This window comes from Dermacentor silvarum, chromosome 9 (assembly GCF_013339745.2).
Source record: "Dermacentor silvarum isolate Dsil-2018 chromosome 9, BIME_Dsil_1.4, whole genome shotgun sequence".
Taxonomy (NCBI): Eukaryota; Metazoa; Arthropoda; class Arachnida; order Ixodida; family Ixodidae; genus Dermacentor; species Dermacentor silvarum.
In genome coordinates, this window is record NC_051162.1 from 76,407,093 (window position 1) to 76,434,095 (window position 27,003).

Below are 27,003 nucleotides of genomic sequence, written 5' to 3' on the forward strand. Positions count from 1 at the left end.
TTGTCCGAGCAGACACCACAATTTTGTCGAGAACAACTTCTCCCCTTCAATACTGATTGCTTTAGCCTCCAAAACGCGTCCTGAGGTGCCAGTAATTTCAGAGTCTGTGCAGTGCAGAAAACACAGTACAAATTATAAAGCATTCTCACTGGGTCATAGCACAATGGTTGGTGCGCCCAGATTTTCGCTGAACTTTGCCGCAGTGGCGTGTGTTCGATTTCAGTGGGAGTGGTGGGCAATGTTTACTTTCTCTTCCTCGTAATGCGAGGGTCTGTATTCGACGGGGAAGTGAGCTGACGACGACGGCCCGAAAATTGCGGCACTTGCGTAACAGAAAGAACCGACGAACACGGCAAACTCAGCTTAGAGTTTTTTTACCGATGACGCAGCACAAGATCTTGCGCTGAATTCGCAATGCTTTTATTTTCTAAGAGTTGTTTACCACTCACCAACCACCTTCGCTAATTATATGCCAAACATTGCGATCAGCTTGGTAAAACATTTTGTGAACACAGGACCTCAACCAGAATTCAGTTAGCCAGGTTAGGAGAACTGGTGAGGCGTATATGGTTCTAACTGGCACGTATTTTGCTTCATGTGCCTTCCTGATGAAAAAGATAATTAAGGAGTTTTTGCATGCATACACAGGCGGGAATACTTATAAGTTCTATTGAACTAATGAAACGGTAGAAATCATTGTAATGAGGCATAAATTAAAGTACGCATCTGTTGCACTTACATCCAGTCACGCTAATATTATGCAAAAATTCTACGAGGGCACCGAAATAGCAATTGCAGGTATCAACACTATTCCCGTTTTACACGAACGTGTGAGGCAGCGCACATTCTTCGACAGGTGTCGGCCGAGCTCGAGGTGACAGCCAAGTCAAAATAAAATTCGTTTAGACTAGGGGCCTCGACATTGTTTCACTCATCATGACAGCAGCAACGTACACACGCTACAGCACATAGGATTGCAGTAAAGTTTATCAGAACGTTTTTCTAAGGGAGATGGGCGAGTTAGGTGATAACAAAAAAGTAAATATTATGCCACAAGAAAAGACGTAGACAAAGAACATAGTGCACGGTCCATATGCTAACTTTCAACTAAGCTTTATTGAAAAAAAAAAACGTCGCATATTAACTCCGAGCACACAACCAGCAAAGCCCACAAGAAACAACGACAAGCACATGAGTGCCGCACACCATGACGGAAACGCGCAGATTAGCCTAGCAGTGCAAATTGCTTAGAAAAACACGAGATTACAATGACGCACAGGCAGGAGGGCGGAAAGACATTGTAAATAATAACGCACGCAGGTGGTCAGACGAAACCTACAGAATTATTAACTTATCCACGAGAAACACAACTTCAAAAATTACGCAAGAACTCCTCTCACGAAGGTTTTCGATGGTAATGCGAATTGTAATAGAGCAATGTAGCGAAACGCCATATTCTTGGGGTCACGTTCATTTACCACGTGTAGTGGAATTTCTGAGACTTCCGTTACGTGCCCCAAACTCCGATATTGTCTCATTCGGCTATGGCACTTGCTTGCCAAGGTCGCCCATGAGCATGGAGGCATGGTGACGACTGTATGATGTCGACACAGTGAAGATGGGATGACTATAAAAAGGAATGATATCGATGGAACGACAAAGCCGTGTAACGACGATGGTGTGACAACTACGAGATGTCGATTTTTAAATTATGATGATGGTGTAACGGCGACTGTGTGAAGACGACGACATGGAGACATTTAGATGACGAAGACGGTATGATGTCAACCGGGTGAAGAAGCCAGAATTACGATGATCGAACGACCAAGACGGCATGACGACCATGGTATGATAACAGAGGCATGATAGCGTGTGTGTGTGACGATGAAGGCGTGTCCACGGAGGCACAATCACGACTGAGTGGCTAGAGGACGATTACCATAGAATGACGAACAATGTATGGCGTCGATGGATCAGCGAAGATGGTATGAGGACGATGGGATGACGATAGTGAAGTGACGATGACGGTGAAGTGACAGCGCGACGTTGATCGCCTCCTCACGATGACAGCATGACGAGCGTATGAGTCGAAGTTACAATGATGATGGCTGAATGTCTGTTACCTATGGCATCCCGACGACGGTATGACCACTAATGCATGCTGACGCCTATGACGACAATGCAGTGACGACGAAGGCATGATCTAACGGCATGAGGACAATAGGAAGACGACGAGTCTACGATGACAATGTGAGTGACAATAAGTCTATCGCAAAAGCTGTATGACGACGATGGCGTCACAACTACGGCTTGGAAAGAGTCGGATGACGAAGCTGGAGTGACGAAGATGACATAACCACGATGGCATTAGGACGGCGGTCTAACATTGGTGGCATGATAGCGACTGTGCGACAATGACGACATGATAAGGGCGGCGTAATCACGAGTGAATGTCGACAGTATAAGTGAAATGCAATGAAGAACAAAGGTTTACGTTTATTAAACGACGAAGGCGCCATGACGTCTATTGGGTGACGTCACTAATGTGATGACAATAAAAAAATGACAGTGTGACGACGACGGCACGATGACAACTGTGTGACGACGATGGCGTGACGCGAGACGAATAAATCATAACCACGAGCCCATTTCTAGTGGCCCAAGCTATTAGATAACTTGAGTCACTGGGTCGCCTTAAGAATGGATGGATGGATGGATGGATAAATGGATGGAAGGATGGATAGATGGATGGATGGACGGACGCATGGACGGAAGCTCAGAACGTATGAAATAGGCAAAGAATGTTATTCGCATTATTAAAGTACAGTTTAGCCAACCTAATGTGTGGGCTTAACGACATTAAGCAGACACGTTAAGCAAACATCAACTTCAAGTTCTAAATAATGCGTGGGCGTTGCTTCTACAGGAGCCGAATAAACTCTGTGTAGTCCCACATTTTATTGCTTCCCATAACTCTTGCACTACAGATAAGCGGCGAGGTTCCACAATAGAAAAAGAAAAATTCTGTTTCCGCCATTTTGCTGGAGTGTTACGCCAGCCCTTCCTCCTCGCCGCGCACGTTGCCGGCAGGCTTACCTCTAAGCTGAGAAAAAATTCATCGGCCTTTCTACTCTGTGAGGATGGTTAACTAGCGAAGCTGAAACGTTCGGCCCTGGTGTTCATCACTGGGTTAATCCCGAGGACTCATTAAAATATTTCTCAAATACAAGGGTAAACACACGTTCGACTGCGACGGATAGAACGACGTCACTGACGGTATGACCGCAGTCAACCGTTGTCGCTGGCGTTTGGTGTCACGAGTTGGCGCGGCGGTGCGGTTAGCAGCATTCTCCTGCCATTGCTTCTTGCGATTCTTCGAAATTAAATTGCTTCAAAATTAATTTTGTCCGTTACGTAAGACAATGAATTCAATAGCTCCTACCCCTTAAGCAATGGATTATACGGCCGTAAACGCGGCCTCCCTATTACGACGACGGAAGAGAAGTGAAATTATACGCTGGAATGATTAGCAGCAATGCAGCCAACTGTGCAAGCAGATGACGAAGAACGCGGGACCTGTGGCACGAGCGCATGCTAAGCACGAGCCAGTGAGCCAGCTGCGGAAGAAGACGACGATGCTCGAGCCAATGCTGATGATGATAATTTTCTGTACTCAGGCGATTTCGCCTAGCCATATACGATTTCGCCTAGACATAAATGTTCGCTTTAGAACCGGGGCAGGCCAGCCGTATAAATCGCTTCCAATATCCCTCAAACACCAATCAACCTCGATAAATGGTGCACACAATAAGTGGTTGCAGTTTTAACCCACTTGGATAAACCATAACCGTTGTCTCATGAAACGGGAGACCACGCAGCGCACGCCTTAATGTCGGTTGGTGGCGTAACATGAGGTCTGTGTTTTGAGGTGCGCCATTTTTCTTTTTTTTTCTTTTTTTGGAGGCAGGAGGCTGTTTTTTGCCCCGCGCACTTTGTTGGGAGACGAAAATGACTAAAAAAAAGGCGAGAAAGTCTGCGATGTCTTCACAGCTTCAAACTTCGCCCTTCCGAATCATTCAGGTGTACCTACCAATCCAACAACTTGATCTCACGCACCGGACTTCGCATGGTGGCTTGGTCCTGGATCTTCTACATGGGCGGCTGAGCCAGACGCATATGGAAGTCACCACTCTTTCGTATTGATTGGCGTACATACTAAACACACGAATAAACATTGTCATAAAGTATGGGCAACTGATTGGGGAAAGATACGCGGTGATGACAGAGCAACAGCATTTGATCCAACAACTGCGATCTCCACCTTACAAACAATTTCACACGACTCAACTTGTACGACAATGAATGAGGACCAACTGACCCCTAACCTACAAATTCAAAACATTTGGGTGCAGCGCCACCCGGTGTAACATTGGGCTAATCGTAAACCTTTGCAACATGAAGCCCGCGCTTTGGTTAAACACATCACTGCGCGTGTTCGGTGAAACTAAAACCAACTGTCACGAAATCGCTGGCGTGATTGGTCCGAGAACCTATAGGCTTCCGGGCAGGAAACAAAAAATTATGGCACACATTTAAGGCAATAGATCGTGGTGGTAATCTTGCAGACCCATCGTAAGGATTTAGACTGGCTTTCAAAGTTACGCCGGAAGATTTTGCTAATTAAGCAACTGTCAAATTTTTCACAAGGAACTTAAAATGTAAGGCCATTGACATTTTACTACAGGTTATGAATAGCCTGTGGATAGAGGAATTTCTCTCACGTGAGTGTAAACGCTCCGTAGTGGTACCCATATCTAAACAAGGAAAGCTGCCAAAAACTTATGAAGCTCTCCGGCCAATTTCTCAGACACCAACGATCTGCAAAGTTTTGGAGCAAATGCTGGGTGCTAGGCGTTTGTGGTGGCTCCAACACAACCATAACTACGATCAGCAGCTCAGACCGGATTCAGGCCATATTTTAGTACGGAAGATAGCTTAGCTATACTGGCAGGTGAAGTCTTGCAGTTCGTAATGGTCTGTGACACTGCTGCACTGTAGATTTTTCTTTTCGATCAGACAGAATGATCGCTGTGCGAGTCTATATGTAACGCGAAATAACGCCATAAGAAATATAGGCTTTTTCAGCAATATACACGCACAGAAAAAAAAAACGCAAACGCCAAAAACGTGTCCTGAAGCGTAACATAACGGTTTATGCACATCAACAGCCCCAGAAAACCGCGGGAACTTGGATATTAGTACCTGACAGTTGGAGAGGCCGGAGGCGGCTGCACGTCATTGTGTTCAGCAAGAGTTACAATATCGGCTTGTCCATATGGCATCGTAAGGTATTCTAGTAGCGTCAGCAGGAACACGGACACAAGACATGTGTGCCTTCGTGTGTCCGTGTTCTTGGTCGCGCTACTAGAATATAATACGTTGTGTTCAGGTTGCGTGGTGACTGCGCTGGGATGTGATTTCGCGCGTGTGGTAGAAGTGAGAAAATCGGAAGAGAATAAAAGCAGGTCGCTTGCTGCGCTTGCTCCCTAACTTCCGCCGCTGGATCGAATCGTTAATTGTGTCGTTGCCAGGCGTTCTTTGCATGACAGTTAGTGAATGGCGTTGTATACTATTTCATAGCGTTGAATACAGTTGTGTAAATATACAGGATTTTTTAAGTACGCAATTCTTTAGGGGCCCAGGCTGTCGTCGGCGTCCGTTGCGTGTCATCTGTCGTGATGACGCTCAAAAACGGGTGCTCAAAACAGGGTCAAAACAAGTGCACAATTGATCAGAACCGGTTCAAAATAAACTAACATGACTCAGAATACTTTAAAAGACAGGAACAATCAAGCATTAAGCACATTATCTACAGAAATATGTTAAAATCGCTTCTAACAATCATCAGCAAAGGCTTTGTCTCCATGTGCGTGGAGGTTTGGCTTCATGTGTGTGGCGGTTTCCCACCAGTTGTTCTTTAGCACAGGTGCCAAAAGGGATGATGGATTGTTAAACACAGGATAAAACAAGATAAACGCAAGCAAAAGACAAGGGAAACACTGGTGCATCACTGCTTCGCACTTCCCTAAGTTTCACGTTATTGTACTTGCATTAGCGCTGGATTTGAACTACACATCCGCAGGTTGCACAATGTTTTGTAGCTGCAACATTTTTTTAATTGCCTGTGGCAGATAGCACAATTCTAACTCTTGATTTAAATTACTCGACGAGGCTGCCATTACTTCTATGATAAATCAAACCGCTTATTTGAATCATTAACCTAATTACACTAATTATGATTTATTGAATTATGTCATGGCCTATATTTCAATTTACGAATTGTAGCCAGTGAGCTCGCAAGGCCTAACCACTTGGAACGAATTATCAGGACTACGACACTTCGGAGATAGTTTAAATGTGTCCGCCACTGCACGGCGTTCTAGGTACTTTTGTGCTTCAACGCATAAAACAGCATTCTTGTTTTTTTTAAGTAGGTGGAACAGTGCATTCTTACGGCAAGTTTCATAGCGCATGTTTCGAAACCGGTGCCATCCTCAGAATTCGTTCTAAGACGATATGCATTGCATACTCATCAGCCAGATTTCGTAGATTGAAATATGTGCCGTAGAGTAATTATCTAAAATTTGGTTAGCCTAATTACATTACTTATTTATTTATGGATGTTGATTTCTCGTAGACGTAATGGCCGTCTCATCGAGTAACTTAGATCGTGTTAGAATCTTGCTGTCTGCCACAGGCAATTTATTGCGATATCAATTATATGTACACTTCAAGCGCATTTCTGCCGTCATCATCACCGTGAGGTTCCGTATAAAGTTGAGCGGTGATAAAATCGCCGCCATGCGCCGTACGTTGTGTGCGCGAGTGAAAGCGTACGAGGGTGAGCCGGCAATCGCGGCTCAATGTAGCGCACGCGAAGGAGGAAGGCAGGTGGGAAGCACGCGAGGCGACGGAGAGGGAGAGAGAGGGGGGTGCTCTCTGCCCGTGTGGCCGCCGTACCTTGAACGTGATCCGCGACGTGGTTGCCTGCGACGTGGGCAAGTTCGGGCAGGCCGCGAGTGTGTGGCGCACAACAGTCTCGACGCGGAATAGCGGATGTGAGACGACGAAAGAAGCAGTGTCAATCTCACCAATTGTCAGGGTGTCAGATCGTTGACCGGGCGACCAGAGTGTGGCAGCTCTGGCTTGGATCGAGAAGGCAGAGTTACCACGCTCTGGTAGCCGGTCCAACACAGCGACCTGTTGGTGAGAATAACACTGCTTCTCTCGACGTCTCATCTCCGTTTCGCCGCGTCGAGACTATACTGCCCACTCACACGCGCTGTCTGCCCGGACATTGACTGTTATTAATATCATCCTAGCCATAACTGCGTTTCGTGTCGTGATAGTCTTTTTGAGTGTTTGTTTTATGGGTTACTTTTCGTTTCAGTTTTAATAAATGTTTGTGTGCGTTCTCCAACAAGCCGCTTTGTCCTCAATTGGGTTCTCGGAGGCTCAGCCTCAGAGAACCGTCTGAAACCATTAAACGAAAGAACCTGTCATCACAAATTGGCGTCCGCGACAGGACAAAGCCTTTTGTTTGGATTCTCTTGCTAATTCTAGCAGTTTAAAAACATGGCCTCAGCCTCAGAGAACCGTCTGAAACCATTAAACGAAAGAACCTGTCATCCCAAATTGGCGTCCGCGACAGGACAAAGCCTTTTGTTTGGATTCTCTTGCTAATTCTAGCAGTTTAAAAACATGGCTAGCACACGATACCTGTTAGCTTTAGCTGAACGCATGGGGCTGGAAGGACAGGGTTGAAGGCGTGGTTCGACGAGTGGCAGGCGCAAGCTCGAGAGGAAGGGGCCGCGGAACGAGAAGCGGAAAGAGATCAGCTTGAGCGTGAGGCACGTGTGTTGGAGCTGCGGCTCAAGGTCGCGGAGACGGAAAGGGCACGCTCACTGATAGAGATCCGCGAGCTGGAGTCATATACAAACTCTATTGAGCAAGCAGTTGACGCGGGCTCCAGACTTGCGCATTGTACTGGGCAAACGCTCGTTTACTTCACTTCAAGATCGGTCGAGGCCTGTCAAACTGGGCATCTTTTGCAACAGCGTATTACGAGTATTAACTGCCGGTGAAAAGAACGAAGTGGAGTTTGGGCTTGTGTTATAAAAAATGAAATAAAGAAAGCAGTCCAAGAATTGTGTTCTGCGCTTTGCGACTGAATGTAAAGAATGACTCAGGCCCGAGCCATATTCGATTCCTGACGATGTGCCTTTTTTGCGTTCCTATATTCAGGCACGAGAGGACCACTGAGGCAGGGAGTCAGCCAGCAAGTAGTGGAAAAAATAGTGGAAGTTCAGAAGAGAAAATGTTTAAGAAATACTGGCTTCCTTTCAATTCTACTTTTTGGGTCTTTGAGGAATGCAAAGAAAGAGAAGGCAATGGGACCGAAACTACAAAACGATGGGATGCATTTACCGCGAGAGATATGAAGGTAGGGAAATATATGAGTCGGGAAAACTCGGTAGAAGTGCTTGAGGTTCAGAATAATTCGACGGGCATTTTGAACGCGCACTTTTCGTGATACATCCATTTCGGGCGCACTGCGTATAATAGCAGACGTTCGGCTTTCTATTGATTTCAATAGCAATTATATTGTCACGTACTAGTGCCGCTTAAGAAAACAGTCGTAAAACTGGGTATGACGAAACTGATTCTTTATTGGGCGAACCTGTGCCCACAAAAGCAAGCTACACTCGAAGCACAATAATAGCGGTGAACACAGTCGGCGATCGTCGAAACCTGATCAACGGCGAAACGCGTCGGCTTTTATACCTGAGTCATCGAAGGTTCCAGATTAATTCCTGATGCCCGCGTGTCTTCCCGAAAGTTCTAGACAATTCAAGTCGCTCATACAATCAGATTACATGAGCTTCGGTTACCACAGACGAAGGATAGACGCATCGATAACGTTCGAGAAGCTTCCGATGCAGGCGCGTCCTGCGCCGAGCGATAACGTTTAACACTTGTTAGCCGGTGGAAAGCGGCCACCGGTGAAAGATAAACATATATACGTGTCAATATGAACACTCTAGGTAGATTTCTGCCGTCGTCGCCGCCGTGATGTTCCGAGTAAAGTCCAAGTGCGATAACATTGAAGCTGTGTGTCGCATGCTGTGGGTGCAAGAGGAAGCGTGCGAGGGCGAGTCGAGGATGGTGGCTAGATCTCGCATGCGCAAGGGGAAAGACAGGAGGAAGCGTTACGTCTTCCATCGCATGCAAGTACTCTATTCCAGCGCCGGCTGCGTATGGCGCGCCTGAGGGCGACCGCGCGGGCCCAGTCTTGAAATCGATCTGCGAAGGTACGGAGTTTAGGTGAACCGATGGCTGATAGCTCCGTTTGCGCTGTCTTCTCGCCGCTTAGTCCGCGTTGAAGCGAGAAGCAGCACGAAGGTCAATTCGCTCGCTTCTGCGGCCGCTCTCCCTCACGCCAGTGTTTACGTTTGCCCGTGTGCGCGTTGGTTGTGGATTGAGATAGTAAGCGAATGTTTACAAGTTTAAACTGCCTATAAACCTAATATCTTTACTTCGTATTGCTGTTTAATACCCGACCGACCGCGCGCACCTGCCGGGCCGAAAGTCTCCGGCAGGAGGAAAGGGAGGGGGAGAGGCCGCGTACTACGCGGCGCGCTCCCGCCCTGGCGGCTTTATCTTGAAAGCCATCTGCAGCGAGAGCACAGTCCTTCCTCCCTGCGCTGTGTTTTCGCGGCTTAGTTTCGCATCAACGCGAGGTCACGTTGATGCGAGCGGGGGACGAAGGGGAATTGGCTCGCTGCTCAAGCCGCGCTCACTCAGGCGTTTCCACAGCGAGTTTCCGCGGTCATCGAGTAAGATGCGTTCGTGTTTGCTTGTGCGCGCTTGACACTATGCTTCTTAATTTACTTAATATGCGCCTATGTTTGCATGTTTATATGGCCGATAAAACTACTATCCTTATTTCATATAGCTGTCCACTAGTTGGTTATCGCAATCGATGCTTTGCATTTCGGGTGAAACTGCAACTTTTTTGTCTCGTCCATGTTAAACGTTTTTTCTTCTTTTTCTGTGGTTTAGTGCGCGAACCATTATCTGTGTTCTCGGTATATCGCGCACTTCTACTTTGAAAAGGCAGTGATAACCAAGATGCCTGCATTCTTTGCTGTACCTAAAAATGCAGTAGTCATCCATTCCGAAGAGCGCAATCATCGCGTCGCTGATTAAAAAACAAACCATGTGGCGCCCGCTACCAAATGTGACAGTTGCGCACAAACCTCGTTGGTTGCAATGACGCTGGTCATAATTGTGAACACTTTAATGAGCTGGAAACACTCGCACAGGTGTTTTTTATCCTGCATAAGCGCGAGAACGACACAAACTGGTCTTTTCGATCACAGACGTGGTCGCAGACAGCGATCTGATTACATTGTGTTGGGTCATTGGGTTGACGCAAACGGCGCAATTGTGATTGTAGGAGCAGCATTAGCGATAGGCGTATAAAAAGCTTTTTATGGGGTGTGCCAAAATATATTGCTGCCCCCCCCCCCATTTCAATCTATTTTTCCGCGTGTTTACACACTGGGACATTTTGCGAACATTCACCAAAAATAAAAATCTACCATGAACTTTACTATTTATTATTATTTGAAAAGTTGTTGCTCACGCTTCTGCATTGTGTTGCTATCATTGTGAATTTCGTCTGCAGGTCAAGTGAGCTGCAACCATGAACCAGGCGCTAAGGTACAAACTGGTGCATATGCCACGCCTCGGAATACGATTATGCAACTTTCACTAATTTCTGAACAGTCCATGATATTTCGTGACTGAAAGCGGTACAACAATTTCGAGACCCAACGCCCAAACATTCAAATCAATGTGAGAGAGAGAGAGAGAGAGACAGAGACAAAACTTTATTTTGATGAGGCACGGAGAAGCGTCGATCTCCGTGGTGGGTGGAGCCTTCAGTCCAGGGCCCCAGCGGCGGTGGCAGCACTTTCGGCTCTGGCGATAAGCTTTCGCTGATCCTCCAGTGCCGAGCTGGTCAGCACCATCTCCCACTGCTCGTGCGCTGCGTTTCGATTTGGGGGGTTATTGGGGATAGTTTGGAATGCCCATGTGGTGTGGTAAAGGGTAGCTCACCCTGTACAGAAAGGACAAAGGGTCTGATAAAGGGTGGGGTACATCGCGTGAAGGAGCGTGTGGTGAGGATAGGTGTTGGTCTGGAGTTGCCTCCAGGTCGTGGCTTCAGCTCTGGTGAGGGATGGGTGGGGTGGCGGCATCGTTCTTCTCGAAAGCCGGTAGTACTGCAGTATATCGAAGTAAGTTTGTAGTGTGTCTGGACTTGGGTCTTCTGGCGTCTCTTGCAGTGCCCGGTTGCAGTGTCCTCAGGCTATCGTGTGTACACGATGGTTTCCGCTGACGCCTTCATGTTCCGGTGTCCAAATGATCGCGGTGCGGGGTATTTCGTTGAGGCGATGTAGAATATCGCATGCGATTTATTTAGATGGCCGTTCACGTAGGCTCGACATGCTGACTTAAAAACAGGAATCAATGTGAAGAATAGTTTGTAGAGCGGTTATTCAGGTTTCTGTAGCTGCACCATTTTTTTAGAGATTGCACTAGGACAGATAACACAATGCTAATCCTTCATCTGAATTGCTCAATGAGGCGGACATTATTTTAAGAAATCGATATATTTTTTGAATAAATGCAAAAAGTACACTAATTACCTTCGTAATTAATTTACAACATACACCTAAATCTACGAATTGTAGCTAGCGAGCATGCAAGGCATATCCACTTGAAGTGAATTCTCAGGACTACACCAGTTTCGAGATACGAATTTTCAACGTGTCCGAAGAAATACATTGCTGTTCCAGTTATGTTTGTGCTTCAATGCCTAAAATCTCCTTTTCTTTAGAAAGTAAGCTGGAACAAGAGCACAATTTACGGCAACTCCGACGGCGGATATCTCTAAACCGGTGGCAGTGTCAGAATTCGTTTGAAGTCGATATATGCCTGCATACTCACTAGCTACAAATGTCAGACTCAGAATGCGCCGCAATGAAATAATTAGGAAGGTAATTACTGTAATTGTGATAATAATTGAAATAATTATATTGATTTCTCGTAAGTCTAATGGTTGCTTCATCGACTAATTTAGTTCAAGGGTTAGAATTGCGCCATCTGCCTCAGGCAACTTCGTTTTTTTTTTATTTTGGACCTTCTAAAAAGAACACCCGGTATAAAGATTCGTCGGAGAAATTATCAATATCTTGATTCAAAGAAATGTGTATGGTCTTACAATATATTTTTATGCATTACATCGTTAATAATCTATGTCGGCTTAAAAACAGGAATTCATGCGTGGTCACAATGTTAGACATACGTCTACGTCAATGCAGGAATGTCAAGATGATGGTGATTTTTAAAGTCTTTTAAAGGATTTGGCAAGTTAGCACAGCAACTTTTGCGTCTGTATGGTTTCAGCGTCTTTCCTGTATGTATGTTCCATATATGTATGTTTCTAGATTCTTTCGTATGCTAATCCCGGCGATAGTGTAGTCTTAAAATGGTGTACATCGGTCCAGAAGATAGCCAGGTCTGGTACCGGTGGTATTGGTACTGGTAGTACCTAATCGCTACTAATGATATTGGCAGTATTGGTACCGGTCGTGTCACCACGCACGTGGTAACGATGCTCCCACGGTGGTACCAGAGTTGTCGGTTCCCGCGGTACATCCATGCCGTACCGTACCGCACGATGGTGGTACCACCATGCCGTGGTAAGGTGTGCGTTCCGGCAAAGTTCCCTCGCGATCGACAACTAGCGGTTCGAGACGATGTGTTTCAGACACTAGCTGTGCTTCTAGTCGAAGGCGCAAACGCTCTCGTTTGAGACGCTACTGGGCTTCTCCCAGTGAATCATGTGTTTCATACCACCCAAAACACCGGCAACTTGTTCAAGTAAACTTTGTCCTTCATCCACGCCAACTGGACGTTGAATGGCCTTTAAACTTTGTTTCTGGAGGAAAATTGGTGAGGAGAGGTGCATGAATGCAGAGAGAAGTGCGACACTTATTCTACAGCATGTAAGGCTTCTACACACATATTGTGTCACAGTGACACATACCTAGTGCTTTGAGAATGGGCGGACAAAATATTAAAAAAATTAAGATAATCAAAGATGTGATTGAAAAACATTACAGGGTCTCTTACGTTATCCCTAAGACGACTTGAAGGCGGAAGCCCAGTTGCCGATGCTCTAAAGACAGACACATGACGTGCACATCTCCCTTAATTCGCTTAGTCATCCCTCATACTTCGCTTACTCATCCTCTTAATTTGCTTATTCGTCCCCCTTAATTACCTTAAGTCCTCCTCATAACTCGCTGAGTCATCGTCTTAATACACTTACTCTTCTTAATTCGCTTATTCATCATTTAATTCGATTAGTCTAATTAGTCATCTTTTCAATTCGCTTATCGTCAATCTTAATTCTACTGCCTTTTGCTCGCCTGAGTAATCCAGTTAATTCGCGTTATCAGCCATCTTAATTCGCTTTATCTTCCATCTTGCTTACTTACGGGCGTATGAGCCACTGATGATGATAATTTTTGTAGGTGTTGTGTCGCCGACACGTTTTCACTCAAAGACATTGAATGTCGACTGAACGATGAGACATACCTAGGTTTTCGCCTTAATAACCTTAATAATGCACAATTGCATTAAGAGGTCTGTGCACTTAAAATGCAAAATATAGGTGCGCTCACTCAAACTACATTATTGCTCAGAAGTACATGCTGTGCCGAGTTCCCCAGCTAACGTTATCCAAGCTGTTCAAAGAAAAAGAAAATTGAAAAATTATGGCGCAAGATACGATAAGGCTTACGGTGTTCGGTCGTCTTGCAACATGTTCTCTAAATAATTTTTTTTCTAAAACCAGCCTAACGTTAGTTGGGAGAATATGTAGGCACATAAAGTTTTAAAAAATTGGCTATCCTAAATAAGAAAAATCAACAAAGCCTTCAATACCGTGCTCTATTCCATAAAGCTATTTTCCACTATTATTGCTTAAATGAAAGTCCTAGACCTCTATGAGACAAGAAAAAATAATGGCGTGCCCGATGAAAGCGTCATTAATAATTTATTATAACAGCTTTTCTACATCCATTTTCGGTCTCGTTTCCAGGAGTATACTGTGTTGTGACATCACGACATAGTATGTGGGAGCAAGACTTTGAGGACGTTTGGCAGTCGCTCCGGCTCGCTTAGTCACCTCGTATGCCCCTTGAGACGACTGAGCATACCGAACGGCCGAGCGAGCCGGAGTGAGTGTCAAATCGTCGCAATGTCCTGCTCCCACAGGACCACATACTGTGTCGTGAGATCATGACACAGTCTCCTCCTGGGAAACAAAATGGAAACTGGCGGTAGAAAAGCTAACATTAAATGATTGACGGCGCTCTAATGATTGCCACTATATTTTTCTAAGGTTTAGACCTTTAGGAACTTCAATTAACGCAAAAAGAATGAACAGTCAAAAATATTATGCGAGTAACACTGTGTACCTATGAGGCTTATATATGTACAGACTTTATGTCACCATATAATTCTTTAGAACGCAGAACACAGCTGCGCTAACTACTAATATTTTGTCGGTAAACATGCCGTAGTTATAAGGGCTAGTGCTAATACATAGCTCCATAAACATATTATACGATATATTCACCGACCGATTGGAGAATTGAAACCATGGTGGGTTGGTAAATTAAGTTTAACATGAAATAAAACGTTCACTAGTTATGGTTTTACTCTTTATTGAAAACTGCGGCCTGCATCCAGGCAAGGTTTAACAAGCAAGGATCGGTGCCCCCTTAGGCAACAGAATATTCAGACAGCAACAGCGTACAGGAGAAACAAACAGAACAATTTGGCAAGGAGAGCAGCAAAAAATGAACATCATCTTCAAGTAATCTTGAAGAGTTTAACATACAACTGCGAGGACAAACACAGGCATATATTTGCTAAGGCAAAATTTGTGTAAGAAAGATCACTACACTGAAATATTACTTGCACAGGCTCAAATGGGAAAACTGAAAACCATACACCAAAATTGCAGTTAAGCCATTCACATAGTCTCTTTCAGCCTGCAAGTCATAACAAAGGCATCGACTTTCACTCTGTCACATCATACAAGAGCTGCAGCAACAAGCTCTCTGTGAAAGAGAAAAATAAAGCAAAGGAAAGTCCCTCTCCGTATTTACACTGAACTTTCCCTTTGCATGTATGGCTCTGGTTAGACTCAGTTAAGGTCCATTAGTTAAAGAACGTATGCAGGCTATTGCTGGGGAAAGATTAATATACCTGGGACACTGCGTAGCATGCAGAAACTAAAAATGCGAAATTAGTACCGCTCCTTAACATCTTCGTTAGCTTTATCTATGTAAGCATTCAATGGATCCTCTATGTACCTTTATTACGCTCTCTTCTATACAGGTAAAGAGCAATAAATTATGCAGAGCCATGGAGACTTTGGAGTATTGCCTTGCCACATATTAAACAAAGGTTTATGCGAAAGACAGGTTTATGTGTATTAAGTTTCACACAACACCATGATATCCTTTGTCCATGTGCAACACATCCAGTCTCTCCTTCCATTGCTTTGCTACAATGTCGTCGAGGTAATGGAGGCAACGTAGAAAACAGCATCAAAAGAAGAAAGCTATGTCATCATGTAGGATGAAAAGGCATGAGGCTCTATGACGAAGACATCTAAGCACACAACCGAGCCTGGAACATGTAAGTATGCACTTGCTGATCAACTAGGCACTGTTGAACAAAGGTAAAAGCAGTTGAGAAGCTGAGTACTGCTGTTTGTAAACAGGTCAGTGAAGCTTGTATATCTAAAAGAGACATGCGCAACTACTGGAAAAGCTACTTAAAGACACTGTCCTCATACATACCTATACACAATCTGTATCGAGCATGACACATCTAGAACCACCTACAACACAACATGCCATTCCTATTGCACTGTGATTGCTACTGCGCGGTCGATGGAGCTCTCCGCGCAAAATCTACCACTTCTCGTGAAGAGTATGGCTGTCAGATCACATGGAAGACACAACCTTATTTTTGACAGACTAGATCGGCACAATGACTGGCATTTGTTGTTGATGTAATATCTCGTATAACAATGTGCGCGTACAGACTTGCACTGAAATTCTTTCATAATTTTCACACGTAACATATGCAATGGGTTTCGCTTATGCAAACTGCCAACAGCTCAGATATGCAGTACCCAAAGATTCTACAGCACTGTCAGTGTGTGTGGTATCACTTCTCAACAGAGATCTCTGCTTAGCATCCATGCCACAAAACTGAGGCACCAAGTATTTGACTTGACCTCTGTAAAATGACATTTGCCATGTAACCTTTAAATGTAAAACGTCTGTGGCAAATTATAAATATAGCTTACAAACATTACAGTTATCATAGACTTTCATAATTTGCACGTAATATAGCACGTGGAAAGCAAATTTCCAGGTACATTTCATTCTTGGAAATGAGCTGATTAAAGCAAAAAATTTGAAGTATATGCAAGTATCCACTTAACAAAAGTACTACAAAGAAGGCGACAAATTAGGGAAAATAATCCTCAAATGCAATAGCTGCATGCCATTATTTGCGGGCACAAGCCAATTAAGCTACTTTTCAAGATGCGTGAATTTTGGCACCTCAAAACGTTGTTTTAAAGCCTGCCCATTGAAATCAAGCAAAACATTCTGCAACATACAATTTTGAACAATCGACTTTGAAAGAACTTCGTGTTATCTGCACTGAATAATGCCTGCAAGTTGAAGATCATTTTCCCATGTTACATTGCCCTGCTAAACATTTTGAAGAATCACTACTTCTTGCATCACTGATCATGACTACAGGAAGGTAATGTCGTGAACAGCTGTTTTCGATGCTTTCTAGCTAAATGTGCTGATTGGTGATGGATGAATGAATTTAAAGAGGCGCTGGTTATCCCGCGCCCATTAGCTCGTCTTCATACTGTTTCCGGAAGCAGTCACCAACCGGGAAGAAGTCCCAGCAGCGTTTCTGATATAGCTCCCACACGAATGTTTCCTGTAGAGAGATGGAAGAAACCTCACAATTATACCCACCACAAGTGGCCAAGTGGCCCATGATCTTACGCATAAACACAAGGGCGGGAGTTAAATTACCGGCTCTGACATTCATTTTGATGGGGGATACGTGGAAACGAAAATGGTCATGTACTGAGCCGAGAGTGAATACTATGAACTTCAGGTAGAGAACAATAAACTGTAGTTCACTTCAATGTCGGCTGTCACAACCACGGTTGTTGCATAACATGTCCTATTTAATTTTAACATCACAATCATGCCACTCACAAGGCACGAAATCAAATGTGCTTACACTTAATGCAGCAGACATTTAGAACACCCTCAGTTTCATACTAAAGTACAACGTTAACGTAGGACAAACTGTGCAAGATTGCTGTAACGTTTACAGTAGATGAAAAAAAAAACTATAACAATGACTCATGTTGTGTTTAAGGGACACTAACAAATATTAACATAATCTCTATTACTAGGTAGCGCTCTTGAATCAGTAAAATTAACCCCTCACAGCGAGAGGAGGTTTTGCAAGCAGAAAAAGCTGCAAAAACAGAAGAGAAGTTGCAACACTGCCCTGAATTTCCCACATCAACTAACTGCGGGTACTCGGGTCTAGGTATTTGTTCTTGGTAAAGGATGAGTACATTGCATTCTGAAGGAACCAGTTACTTTATCTAGCAATTTTTAATAAGTTTTCTTGCAGCAAATTTGCTTAAGTACAAGAAAATACTTTAAAATCCATGATGTCATAATGGTGACCCGTTGATAACGCATTAGGGCGTCGCTTTGACCACTGACGAAGATCGAAAAACGTGAAAAGGAATAGTATAAGCGTCATTGCTAGAAAATTATGGCCACAGAATGTCTACGCCAAAGGAAAGCGTACTCAGGGTGCTCATGCAACACCGGTTGACAAAGTTGGGCCGTATTCATGTACGATCACTTGCGAAAGATACTTCCATTCTCGCAATATTTGACGTGACTGGCACCGGAAGCATCAACGGGAGGCAGCGTTTCCGCACAGTGATAAGATAGCGTAGAGCACTGTGCCAAAAATAACATCGATCGTAGACGCAACACATCTTGCACTAGATTCACGCGAATTTAAAGGTACAGAGGACTTCAGTTAGTTCGATTCTCTTTAATTGAATTTTTCCGTTAATTTAATTCGGACAGCAGGTTCCTGCTGGAGCCCATACATTTCTATGGGCCCAGGACTTCAATTATTTCAATCTCAGTATTAACTTTGCCGGTTAATTTGAACCTCACTGGTGAGCTTCGCCGCAATACAGGTGAAAAATACGCAAATTATTGCTGTGAAGCATACCAAGAATAGAGAGGGGCCACTGCCACAGGACACAGTAAGCATTTCTTAATTATACAGGCGCACACGCATCGTCTCCGGTCACAGGTACGAGCACCTAGACGCCTGAAAAGCACACTGGTACCCATTGAGAGCTGTTTTGGCATTGCTGTGGCTATTTGAACCCTCGTTTCATCCTCCATGCGCGTCTCGTATACAAGACCATTAACCGGGCCTAGTACGCGTTCCTTATTTATACGTGCGCGCACGCACCATGCACTGAGAAGTGGAGATAGGCAACCTATGTTTTCAAAGAGCTAGCGAAAAGGAAAGCATTAATTAAAATGAAAAAAAAAAAACTATTGCACGCAGAATGTTTTGTGGGAGTTATCTAAATGATGCGTAAGCATTTGCTACAAGTCACCTGCTGTTTCGTCGTCGTATATGCTCCTGTGTTTCGTATAATTGCGAGAAACACCGCAAAAAATCGTGATAGAGAGAATTGTGGTTACAATACCAATATGTTAACTCATGCCAGCGTGAGACGACGAAGAGGAGGCGAGTACTAGCAATGTTATTCACGGTATACGATGATGCATCTGGATGATGCCGCTGCTTCGTGGAAGATGAGCACTGGGCGATGCATCTGTACTACGTGACGTAATTGAACAGTGTCACGTTTAGTAGACCTCGTACGTAGACGTGGTTGTTGGCTGCTGCCTCCTCTCGATGCGAACAATTATCAATCGTGATCAACCGTACTGTACGGCTGCTGCGGATGGCGCAGCCGCGCGGGCTCTATCTTGAAAGTGATCTGCAATGGGGACAGAGTGCGCCGAGTGCTGATAGCTTTGTGTGCGCTGTGTTCTCGCCACTTAGTTGCCGTTGAAGCGAAATGCAGCACCAAGGTCAATTCGCTCGCTGCTACGGGCCCTGTCGTGAAAGCGATGATCTTACGTGATGGACGGACGTGTTTGCTCGTTGGGTAGGCATAGAAATATTTACGTATTTAAAAGCTCAGAAGGTCGACGAGTGCAGGCCTGTCAGTAAACGTATTAGTCGTATCGGCGATCATTCTGTCACCAGAGAAGACGCATGTGCGTGTGTAAACTAAGGAGCACGTGCTATGTCACGTAGCAGTGGCATCCTTCTCTTATTTGATATGCTTCACCCAATAATAGAGACACGTTAAGAGACAGGAAGAGAGCTGGTGTGGATCAGAGAACAAACGGGGATAGCCGATATTCTAGTTGACATTAAGCGGAAGAAATGGAGCTGGGCAGGTCATGTAATGAGTAGGATGGATAACCGGTGGACCATTAGGGTTACAGAATGGATACCAAGAGAAGGGAAGCGCAGTCGAGGTCGGCAGAAAACCAGATGGGATGATGAAGTTAGGAAATGTGCGGGCGCAAGTTGGAATACAGGCTAGCGCAAGACAGGGGTAATAGGAGATCGCAGGGAGAGGCCTTCATCCTGCAGTGGACATAAAATATAGGCTGATGATGATGATGATGATGACCCAAAAATATGGCTCCATTGCGGCTAAGCTAACGTTAAAGGCAAGGACGAGGAGGAGGAAAGAGAACCACAGAAGGCAGGAAGCTTAACCACAATAACGTCCGGTTTACTACCCTACAAAATGGAAATACTGCAAAGTGAATCAATGGCGTGTTTCAGCAGTTTTTTTTTTTTTGCTTCTTGTTTTATTCAACCGGCTAGATAATTCGAGCAGTTTTGTAGATTTCGTCAGGATCGAGTCAAAAGAAGTCGACTGTATCTCCGAAAGTGACGATTCGAGAACACGACTTAGCTTTTTTGTCCATTAGTTCGTGGAATGAGGTGACTTTGGGCGAATATGGTACTTCGGACTCTCTATTATCCGAACATTTCGGTGGTCCCTGCCGGGGTCCGAATTATTTGTCGGCGACTGTACTCCATTTGTAGTTTTAATAAACAATGCTTCATAATGTGAAATGTAGTGACAAAAGCTTTCTAGCATTATGAATACTAGGTTGTGAACATCTTATGAAAAGGTTGTTCTTTATGTGAAAAATATTCAAAAGTACTCAATATTCAATTCGCTTCTGGCACTATTTGTATTCGATTCACTTTTAAAAAATGCCATTTGCACACCCCCTAGAAATCATGAAACACTCACCTGGCCTGTGTACTCTGTGTCTGGTTTGTTGATGAGATGCATCAAGAAGAACCTAAATTTAAAAAATAATGAAGCTTCAGGTACAATTCTCAGCAGCAAGCTAACAGTAAAAGTCACACATGATCACTTTTTAGTCAAAGCTTCTACAAACTTAAACAAACAAACAAACAAACTGGTTTTGCTTGTAATGCAACACGAAGTTCAATTAATACAACAAAAGTCCACAAAGATCCATCACAAAGATATTGAACAGTTTCTTCAGCATTTTTCACTATTAGTCGTCTATATTAATCTGTTTTGGATTACTTGGATAGATAACGCTTAAAGACAGCCTTGGGAACTAAGTATTCTTAGAATCCTGGTCTGAGCCATATGGTTTTTGGCAACTTTTCTTGTGCACGTACTTCACAATAGAAAACTGTTGATTATGAACAAGAGATATTTTAGACAAAATCCCCCACAGATGTATTTAAGGGATAGAATGCTAGGGAAAAAGTAAGCATGAACTCATTATTATCATAGGTATTTTAATTTGACAATTTGAACTGCAAAAATTATGTGATTTGAATATGAAATTTGCTAATGCGTTATTTCAATGGAAACTGAACTTGTCTTAATAAGTTCAGGGTGGAAAGGCCCGGCACTCAAAGGGAAAATAAAAATATGAATCAAACAAGTGAAGCAAGAGAGCCTCTCACATGTAGTTAGCCAGGTTATGCTCCTTCTGAACGTGCGTGTCGAAGCCATGGGGCACCCGATCAAAGTAGTCCTTGCCAATGCCACAGATGAAGCAGTTGGACTAGAATGGGAAAAGGCACATAGATCACACCAACAGGAACCACCAGTGCACTAGATTTAGCCATTATCTTGTTCTTTGTAAGAAGACTACGCTTTCTTTAGCTTTATTGTCAGCTTCATATGGTTTCATTTATGACTAACACAAACATCAGAAACTTAGTTTTCTTATTCTGCCATTCATTAACATCAATGAAAGAACACTAGGATAATCCATCACTTGAAAACTAGCAGCTGGAACACACGAGATAGTGTTGCACAGGACATGTGTTCACAAGTGCAGTTCACGGATGGTGCTTAGAAGATAATGAAGCCATCAGCATAATTTACGGGCACCAGTTATCCACACCTGCCCTTTCCTCACAACATATCAACAGGTAGGTGGTGTGCTTTGTCATCTGTCATTGGCAAAAGGCAAGGATTATTTTTCCTCACATAATGAGGTTTTCCACATGTTATTGTACTTGTCACTCACGTAGTCCATGCATGCCATATGAAAGTATTGATGCCCAATGTAGAACCCTCAACTTGTTCAGGTTTCACAGCTGGCCGACTACATTTCACTGGAGAACATATTACTCAAAGCGAAAAAGAATTCATTCAGCTATCCGTAGAGTATAAAAATGTATATTGAAATAACAACACAGGTGCTCACCAGGGGTTCATTGTTTTCTTGGTTACAGCTATCTTGCTTTGGTGGAATTACACTGCAAACCAGCTTCCTCAAATATATTATTATCTTATTTCTTGTATGCTCACCGCATCTTAATTCAAATGAAAGCGTTTTCCAGCGCACATGCACTACAATTTTTATGTCTGTGTTATTAACGACTGATTACCAGTGTAGTCCACTTAAGCACTTTTAAATGTAGCAGCATATGTGCATGACATAAAAAGTGATAAAATTATTTTCATAATAAGAAGGACGTTTTATTATGACGTAAGTGAGGCAAGATAGATGAACGACTGACCTCCATATCATCAACCACACTTTGCAGCTGGTCTCTCAGCTCTCCGAAGGCGTCAATAATAAGACCTGAAAGAGTAATTGCAGCAGATTAGAGAACACTTTAAGCAAGTGCAAATTTAGAGCACATTCAGCTTAACTGAACAAGCACTGCAGCCTCTCAGTGTAAGACATTGTGTGTACAAAATATTAAAGAAAATTCTTAGGTAGTATATACTTCACTAATTCTTAGGTAGTATGTACTTCATTTGCTAATTGAACTTCATTTTTAACTATGACAGCACGTGTAGAAATGGCCTGAATTAATTGATGTTTTAAATAAGAACAAGTGTTTTAAATGCATTTGCATACACCTCTGGAGCTGTAGAACAATACACATTGCCACCTGGTGTTTTGAGCCAGCAAACGATCAGCATTGCGTGCCCAGAACGGCGAAGAAGACGATGAAGTGAAAGATCCCGCGCCAGCTGAAGAACCGTCCCTTCGTGTCTAGCATTTTTCGTGTCTGGCTGCTGGTACTGTTGCTTGCTCTTGCCTCAGCTCGTGACAATATGTATATATATAACCGCAGCTCTTTTTGGTGCTTCTGGTAGATAAATTGCTCTTGAGCTTCTGACATTCCCTACTACAAATATGGAAAGAATCATTTGCTAAGAACAACGGCGCAGTTTCGCCCGAAAGGCGAAGCATCGACTGCGATAGCAAATTTGTAGAGAGCTATACGATGTAAGGATAATAGTTTTATCAGCCGTATAAACTTGTAAGCATTTGTTTACTAATTAAATTAACAAGCATAGCGTCCCGAGCGCACAAACAAACATGAACACATATCACGCAATGACCGCCAAAACTCACTGTCGGGACGCTGGAGTGAGGAAGCGTGGCAGAAGCTGTGATCGAATTGACCTTCGTGCTAGCTCTCGCTTCAACGTGATTTAAAGAGCGAAAATACAGCACACGGTGGACTCGTTGCAGATCGCTTTCAAAATAGGGCCTGCTCCGCTGCGCGATAAGTAGCAGCCACCACCCCTTCCTCCCTCCCTCCCATCCTGCCTGCCTGTACCTTGATCGCGACGGAATACGGCGCGCTTCCTCCCCGCTTTCTCCCTTGTGCGCGCGAGATTAAGCCGCCATCGTCGGCGCACCCTCGCACGCTTTACCTCGCACATAGAGCATATGGTGCGCAGCGACGATGTTATCCCACTGGGATTTAATACGTAACATAACGGTGACGGCGATGGCAAAAATGCCCCTGGAGCGTCCATGTATTTGCTATTGCAATAATATAGCAGATTTTGTCTGGAGAACCACTTCAATGATTCCTGTTTTGGATTATTGACCTATAATGCTAGCATATACATGAACTTCCATTCGTGATAATGTTGTCATTGTCTATATATACGTTCACAGTAAGCGCTGATTTTATTTTTCAGTGGATGAGGCTGCATTAAATGAGAAACAGGTGGAAGAGGATCGGCCATGCAAATCCAGGTATCAGTGACTCAGACTCAGGATAGAGATTTCGGATCAGCTCACCCTGAATGATAGCCAGCAGGATGACAATGACAAAGAAGAAGAAAGTGATGTCAAAGATGATGCGGTACACTTCGTAATCGTCACCGTCCGGAGGCTCGATTTCATCACCTGAAAGGGAGGAAAACAGTCAGCTTGTAAACCTCTAGAGAAGATTGCCTTTTGTTTTGGATACCGCACATGCCTCGAATGATGAAAGAAGAAGATCTAACTATGTGAATACCCGTTGGAGAACAATGTGATGACAGTGCCCTACATGTGACTGATAACTGCATTAATTCTTTTGCAGTGTCATCATCCCACAGCACCTAACTGGGGTCATCTTATTGTCACACTCAGAGGCTTTACCTTCTGCTTGTTAAGCATGAAGGGAAGGGACAATAAAGAGAATTTACGAACTAAGGCCCCATATTCACAGGAGGGGCTGTGTGTGGTTGTCTTAAAAAATATTGTTAAATATGTTGTCTTCAAAAATAATGGTAAATATGCGTTATTTTATTTACTTGAGTGTTGCAACAAGGCTTCATCTGCGAACTGGCTGATGCACAAGCACTACAGGCTTAGATTGGCGAGCAATTTTAATTTTACATTAGGACAATAAACTTGGTTTGGCTTGGTATCTAGTAATGAGCAAGCATGCAGTGCTTCGATGTTTGCATAGGTATAAAGAACAAAGTGATAAAAAACTGAGTAATTAGTGAAGAATGCCACTGCCACAGAACGAAACTGACTTCATCAGTCTGCTTTGAAGATCTAACCTGGTGCAAACCATCCAAAAAATGCTTAGTTTTCAGTCAGTGGCTCCGGCATGTTATGTAACACGAAGCTGCTGCTACACTTACCGATTCCGCCACCTGCTCTGACACCTTTGTAGAGATGGAACACAAAGCACTGAAAAAGGAGGTGAACAAGAAGTCAGGCCCACGAGACCGCTTGCGTGCATTATAAAGGTGATGCATCGCACTAATGAAATGCAGGCTAAATTATTTGAAATTTTGTCGGAAAAGAAGTACAGTTGCGTGCAGAAAAGATAGCTCACGACCATCACACGAGGAAAACTCTTCCCGAAGGACAATTCGCACAGTAATGTTCTTGAAAGAAGTGCTGCAAGTCATTTGTGACTCACAGTTACCAGTTAGGCACAGCTGCAAGCGATTTTTTGAAGAATACACTTCTTTCTTCACTATTCATTATTCAGGACAGTACCCAAAAGTAATTGAAATGTTTCTCCCCCACGGACACTTTCAATGTTTCCTAAATGCCACAGTCCCAAATCAATGTGCCAAGCACCACAGCTCTAAGTTGAATTGTTAATTTATTACTTCAAATATTATTCAATGCACACAATAATTCTTTGGTAACTTGTAATCATTGATTCGTTCTTGCGGTTTTAGATCTTATAACAGCACTGGGGTTATGAGAGATGCCGTAGCAGAATACTACTATAAAATCAGTTTGACCACCTGAGGTTCTTCAATGCAGACCTAAGTCTAAGTGCACAGTTCTAAGAAAAAATCTTAAAAATGTGTTTTCTTCACAGCCTTGTTCGTTGCTTTGTTTGGATTTATCTGTTTGCAGTAATGTCAGAATCTTTAAAATGCCGTCACATTTTAATTACTCAGTTTTGAAATTTCAAGAAGATGCTGGCAAGCACCATTTTCCAATTTATAAAAATATGTAGAAAATGCATTTCACGAGCATAGGTGCATATAAAACGTGCATTATTTTAGGTAATATTCTCCCAATAATCACTCATTTGCAGAAAGGTTCTTGTTTCTAGTCCTACCAATGGCTTTTAAGGAAAATCCGTAAATATTGTACAGATTTTCTTTATGTTTGCATCATTCCTGTTCATTAGTAGTGAATGTTAAATTTAATTCTTCTCCACTACCTCTAATTGTTTTCCAATACCTCGCGCTATCCGTCTCTGGAACAGCTTACCAGACAACATTGCTTCACTTAGAGACCATGACGCTTTTTGTGTTCAGTTGAACAAACAGTTTTTTCACATACTGCGCTTAGTATTCTTAACGGCGCATAGTATCCTTAATTTAGCTATTGCAAGGGTACTTTTCAAACTGATGACGTCTGTCTTTTCATACCACTGTCGCACATTTTTTTGTTTTTTGTTTTTGACTACATAATGTATAATGACGCAATTGTATGGTGACTGTGTTATATAGTGTATTGTGGCTGTAATTCGTATTATATTACTCCTGTACGAATAGTTTGCACGTATAGTTATCTGTTAATATTCTACTGCCCTGTAATTTGTACTCTGTGGAAATCTTCATATAAAATGTATTGAATTGTACTGTATGCCCCCCCTCACCCTATGCCTCTTACGGGGCCTGTGAGGTATTATCAAATAAATAAATAAATAAATAAATAAATAAATAAATAAATAAATAATGTCGTGGTCTGTATTGGATGCTTGTCACACAGGTTCGAAAAGCCTTTAGTATCATTGCCTTCAAAGTATGGCAAACTGTCATGCATATCATTTTGGGTGCTTCTGGGTACTGCTTAACAAGCACAAAATCATAGCACACATGATGTAATGGTGCATGATTGCATGAACACAGCCGCAAAAACAATCGGCACCCACCGTGAGCATGCTGTTGCACTTGTGGTCAACCTGGTCGTCCTCTTCCTGGATGTAGAACTTGCGGAAGAAGCTGAACGCTATCACCGTGTAGATGTACACTATGATGGTCAGCAGCATCACTGTCAGCACCAGCTGCAGCACAATAGGCATCGGTCATCTTCCGAGCTTATCGCAACACCCTATGATTAGTCTCTATACTGTCACATTGTGCCGTACTTTTGTGTATATCGTACTTATTCGGATCTAGCTCGGCCGCGATGCTTAGCCGGCACCTCAATTTTGTAAGGTGAGAAAATAAAAAAAAATATTCGTCGAGTACAAGCCTGCCAAGATAATAGTGCAGGCACAATGGTGCAAGATTATAGTGAGCAGTTATACTGTCGAGCTGCGGCAGCGGATAGTAATGGCTACAGTACTATCCTTTTATCTTTTGCGCCGGCA

The 27,003-nt window shown here is 43.5% G+C and overlaps 1 protein-coding gene across 1 annotated transcript in view; it reads right to left on the bottom strand.

The window, feature by feature from the left end:
• LOC119465326 (ryanodine receptor-like) overlaps positions 1–27,003 on the bottom strand; it is a 116,581-nt gene that overhangs the window by 78,666 nt on the left and 10,912 nt on the right. The window contains exons 8-13 of the mRNA XM_049655833.1: positions 26,563–26,694; positions 24,797–24,845; positions 23,958–24,065; positions 22,426–22,490; positions 21,358–21,458; positions 20,660–20,711 (exon numbers count right to left, since the gene is read on the bottom strand). Of these exons, the coding sequence (XP_049511790.1) occupies positions 20,660–20,711; positions 21,358–21,458; positions 22,426–22,490; positions 23,958–24,065; positions 24,797–24,845; positions 26,563–26,694 (507 nt within the window). The remainder of the gene's footprint in view (positions 1–20,659; positions 20,712–21,357; positions 21,459–22,425; positions 22,491–23,957; positions 24,066–24,796; positions 24,846–26,562; positions 26,695–27,003) is intronic.